This window comes from Orycteropus afer, unplaced genomic scaffold (genome assembly GCF_000298275.1).
Source record: "Orycteropus afer afer isolate SDZICR_OR568_19922 unplaced genomic scaffold, OryAfe1.0 scaffold00916, whole genome shotgun sequence".
In the NCBI taxonomy this organism is placed as follows: domain Eukaryota; kingdom Metazoa; phylum Chordata; class Mammalia; order Tubulidentata; family Orycteropodidae; genus Orycteropus; species Orycteropus afer.
In genome coordinates this window covers 523,644-528,951 of record NW_006922503.1, presented here as the reverse complement: position 1 = coordinate 528,951, position 5,308 = coordinate 523,644, and the positions used below count along the sequence as shown (strand labels likewise).

The 5,308-nt window shown below is 40.7% G+C and overlaps 1 protein-coding gene across 1 annotated transcript in view; it reads right to left on the bottom strand.

Annotated features, from left to right (window-relative positions):
* The window catches only part of FUNDC1 (FUN14 domain containing 1), a 30,229-nt gene extending 27,161 nt beyond the window's left edge, over positions 1-3,068 (bottom strand). The window contains exons 1-2 of the mRNA XM_007958301.1: positions 3,041-3,068; positions 2,273-2,429 (exon numbers count right to left, since the gene is read on the bottom strand). Of these exons, the coding sequence (XP_007956492.1) occupies positions 2,273-2,429; positions 3,041-3,068 (185 nt within the window). The remainder of the gene's footprint in view (positions 1-2,272; positions 2,430-3,040) is intronic.
* Between the last annotated feature and the right edge of the window lie 2,240 nt (positions 3,069-5,308).

The following is a 5,308-nucleotide window of genomic DNA, read 5'->3' as shown; positions in this document are numbered from 1 at the left end:
AAAGATTTCTAAGTCTAGCCTTTCTAAATGGTAAATTTACATTTTCCAATTACATTCCAAACTTCTCTAGCACCCAGAACCATATATTCAAAATGTCCCAAAGCAAGCATCACCTTTACAACCAAACCAACTATTACTAAGGTCCCAACATGTATGTGTGACAGCACCATTCTCCAGGATTGCTACTTTACATTCATCTCAGACTCAGCCTTCTTCATCCTCATCTTGGTCCAACTGACTGCCAAATTCTATATACTCTATCTGTTTAACGTTATTTAACCTTGTCTCCTTTCTGTTCTTAAGGGCATCATTATGTTGCTAATGGTTCAGGTATCTATACCTTGTTTCCAGACCATTCTAACTGGTCTTCCCAATTTCTAGTCTCTCCTATCAGTTTTATCTTCTTATTATGCTACGAAACCTATAGCTACCTTCAATACCATTGGTATAATCTCTTTAGGCTCCCATGTGTATTCTGAATTGGTCTGAAGTGTTAACTGGTTAGGTTAATACCTATTAATGTTTCCTCTTTAATGTATACCACACAATTATTACATCAGTCTCATAACCTTAGAAAACTGCAAAAATTTGCTATACTGAATCCAGTCATTGCAAAAAAATCACTGTGAAATATTAAAGTCCTATTGCACAGCTCCTGGGCTAGCAGCTGGCTATAACTCAAATATATGCATTTACTATAAAGAATATGTCCCTTAGTAAGGGGAGTCAGTATCAAATGCTCAGAAAAGGAAGCAGAAGAAGCAAACAATGACCAGAACCACATATTTAAAATGTCCCAATAATATCCTTGGGATCATGCTCCACAAACATGTGTATCCACATGACATTAACCACTAAAACAAACCTAACTCCCCCTGCTATGTCTCTAGACTTACCAAAGTTCTGCCAATTACCATGAAACCAGATGTGCATGAACTGTTGAATGTAAAACAAGTTTGCTAGGTAAATTTGCACCCAATGTACAATTTATATAAAAAAAAAAGTGCTGTCAAATATGAAGCCAACAAATAAACAGTGATTTGATCATTCTATTTCTCAATTATTTCTTAGTCTCTTTTTTAAAGATCAGTCTTCAGGCCCTGATTCACTTTAACCCATCACCTATGGCACCAAATTGTGAGCTTATATAAGGAGAAGTCCAGACTGTAAATTAGGGGATCAAGGTGCAACCAGCCTATGAAGAATTGTCTGAATGACCAGGACCATGAACAGACATCTTTGTTGTAACTGGGCTTTTTTCACACAGCAGCAGTAACAAATACACTTAATAAATAAAAACTGCACCTCTCCATTACAGAATCTTCCCCCAAAATGACATTTACAAAAATGCTTGGAGGAGTGTGCCATTGTTCAAACATAAGTAAAACAAAAATAAAAAAAAAATTATACTCAAGTGTAAATATTTAAATTAAATCAATGCAAGATAAATTTAACTTAGAATCTAAGAAAAATAATTATTTGTAAGTTAAGCATCCTCACTGCAAAATTCTCTATGGTTATTAATACTTTCAAAATAAAAGGTCAGACTTGTTTGTAACCCTTGTTATTTGGCCAAACTTTTATTCCAGGAATATCCAAATTATCCATAGTAGCAAGTACACGATCATGTGGTCTGGTTAGGTTAATGCCTATGGACTGCTCCCCCTTAATGTACTTCACAATATTAGAAAGTAAGCAGTCAGCCCTTTTAATTCCAACACTGAACCACCATTCTACAGCTCTTCTTCAAAGTACTGGTATAATCAGAACCAGCCCACAAAAATGAGCAGAATCATCTGAATCATCATCAATAATTTTTACTGAGGATTTTACACTGCTCTCTACAGAGCTGACAATCCAAACCAGTTTGGCTGAGTGAGTTTTTCACAGGTTTTTCCAGTTGTCAACACTGGATGACAAGTAAAATTATTTACATATAATTAACTCTTAAGTATTTTTTCTTATTTACCCTCTACTACTGAATCAGATCCACAATATTTGTTTCACTTCAGAAAGGGGAAAATATATAAAGACTCAAGGAAGGGTGAGGAAGGAACACCACAACAGTGGCAGGCATGAGGAAGGGAAATCACCAAAACCAACATTGAGTCTGAATGTAGATTACACCAATGGCATCACAGAGAAAAGCCTCCAAGCCATGCTCTTTTGGGATTAACAGTGTAAACCTACTAAACATGACAGTGAGTCTGGCCCACCTATAAAAGGGCAGCTGTCAAGTTAATGAACTTAATGAAAAAGATTTTCTTCTCACCAGCCAGTCACACCACCCATTACAATCTGAGTGGCTACTGAGTATTTTTCTACCATAGGTCCTGAACTGTGGCCAAACACTCGATTCCACCAGTGGTGTCTTCTTGCATACTCAGTTAAATCCAACACTTCGTAGGACTCGTCATCACTTTCATATTCTTCAAAACACAAAAATAGAAAAAAATAAATTTAGAGTCAGTCAAGTAATAATTTTTATTTAAGTTACAATTCAATGTTATTTTGGCCTACAGCTAAAAATGTCCAGGTGGAAACTGATGTTACTAGCACGTCAAGAGTAAAAGGGCCTAGCAATAATATCCCCCATCTCCTTTCCAAAGACCAAGGACCAGCCTGGAGGTCCGGAGCCAGTCAGGTCAGAGTTACACAGTAGTGAGGGGTCACCCCCTCCCCAAATCTCAGTAGGGTCAGGGCCAGAGCTGGGTCATTATCAGTGGGAGACGGATGGGGGGGGTCCTCCTCTCAAAGAACCAGTCAAGAGCTGGAGAGAATAAATCACTTCAGAACCAGACTTAATAAATAACGTTTGAAGATAAAGATGAGTGACCGAAGGTGAAGGTAAGGCAGGGGGTGGGGCTAAGTTGGAAGCGAAGGTCGCTCTCCGCCCGCGCTCCAGTGGGAGAAATCTAGCTCGGAGAGGCTACTCAAAAAAATCAAAGCCCCAGAGACCCTGAAGAAGGGGTAGAAAGAGTTGCCCTAAAAGCAAGGTCGGGAGCCGTCCCAAATACTACTTTGGGTCCGGGCCGCTCACCTTGGGGAGGGGGGTTCCGGGTCGCCATGATTCCGCCGGCGGCCTGTTGAGGGTGGTCCCCGCCCGCCCTTCTCTGTGTCTCTGTGTCTCACACACACACACACACACACACACACACACACACACACACACCTCAAGGGCCGCTCTAGGCCGGTGCGGAAGTCTATGGTCTCTTTCTCCCCCCACCCCCTCCTCCGGCGAGGTGCCCAGTCCCCGCCCTCTCCTCTTCAGCGCGGGGCCTCCTGCGCAAGCGCAATGACCAAAGTTGGGGGGAGGGGAGGTCAAAGAGTAGCCCCCGCGAGAGCTTGTGGAAATTGTAGTTAACAGCTGCTTCGCCTTCCCAGCCCCCACCCCCATAATTTCCATAATCCTGTTGTTGTTGTTATGTGCCTTCGAGTCAGACCTGACTCATAGCGACCCCCTCCTTGGGTTGCCGAGGTGGTATCACTACAGAAGTAGATTGCCCCATCTTCCTTCCTTTGGAGGAGTGGCTGGTGGGTTTGAACCACCAGCCTTCTGGTTAGCAGTCAAGTGCCTTAGGCACTATGCTACATTTTGTTTTAAAGAGCCTTAGGTTCAAGGGGGAGAGGAAGGAAAACACTGGTGGTTTAGAGCGAAAACCAGCTTTGCATTTTGAACACTACCAGAATTCAAACCCTGGAGGAAAGAGGCTTTTATGTACAAGAGAAGCCCTGTTTCAAACCACTCTTTTCTAAGGAGGCAAGAGCTCACCAGTCGACGAAAATTTCTCAAAGGGCTGCTGCAGAGAATTGGAACCTTTATATCCACTCCCTTACCACACATTCCTTGCCAAGAACTTGAGGGAGCCAGCAGAAGGACTCGAAAGTCTTCCGACTTGAGTTTCTCAAGGGGACATAATTTTTAATCATCCTTATTTTTATTATTTTAATCTGACAGGAATGAGGGTCAAATTTCATCAGCCCCAAGGGATTCTTTCGAATGAAGAACCACGTTGATAACCAAACAACTAACTCAAGTTAGTGGATTAACCAACCCCCAAACTTCTTTTGAACTTGCATTGCATCCTTATTCGATGTACAATTAAACAAACCGCTCTGATGTTAACTTTAATGAAATAAGCAAGGAATCCTGCTGTAGAATGAATTACTTAAAATGTTGACTTACCTAACTGCACCTGGCTTTTCAAATCCTGGAGCATTAAATGCAAGAATTGGTTCCCTAGAGCTCAGCCTGTAACCCCCAAAATGCAATTCTAAGGCTGACTGAAGTTGTCAGTGTTCATTTAAAACTCAAAGGGCAGTTCCTTGGTATAAAACTCTGCTTTTCAGAAACAAAAACTTTAGGAGGCATAACTCTATATCTCCTCACGAAATATTTTCCCAGAAGTTATCTATTTGAGTTGATACACTCCCTCTCCATTGCCCACCCATTCCTGTTAAGGTGCTAGAGAAACATCCAAATAATGGACAACTGAAGAAGAGAATGGAGAAAAAGAGGAAAGAAAAATCATAAATTGGAAGAGCAGAATGGAGTGTTGACTGGGCCAATGACATCTAAGTGACACCTTCACAATATCTGCAAAAAAATGACTACAAAAAAGTAATTTCCATGTCAAGAGAATGACATTTAGAATCAAAAATGACTATGGAAAAATGAGGGAGATAATAGAATCAAAACACTGCTCTTAGGATGCCAATGACTAAACCTTAAACATATCCAAAGGTGAATCAAAAGTCAATCATTTTTCCAAAGACCTTGAGGGCTGAAAAGAAAAATTTTAAATGTATTCTTCTCTCCCATCTTGCAGTGATGGTACGCCCTTGCCATTATCTTAAGGAAGTTAGTTGTATAGGTATTCTCCATCTTACATATTTGAGTTACCACAAATTGCACTTTGGACTGTCCTTTCGTTTGCTTGTCCATCTTATCATTAGTAATGTGTACTACATACAATGTTGCAGCACATAATTTGCTGATGTTATCATTCTCAGATGTTCATTCTGATGATTTACTGTTCAAAACACTGCCCTATACAGGGACATCAAGCTCAATTGGCATAAGATAGTATACAAAAACATTGTTCCACATCCTACTTTGTTGGGTAGCAACTGGGATCTTAACAGCTTGCAAGCAGCCACCTAGGTACAATGATGGGTCTCTCCTTGTCCAGAGCAAAGAAGAATGAAGAAAAACCAAAGACCCATGGAAACAATTAGTCCAAGTGACTGGTACACTATGCAATCCTCAGCCTATATAACTATGAGACCAGAAAAACTAGATGGTACC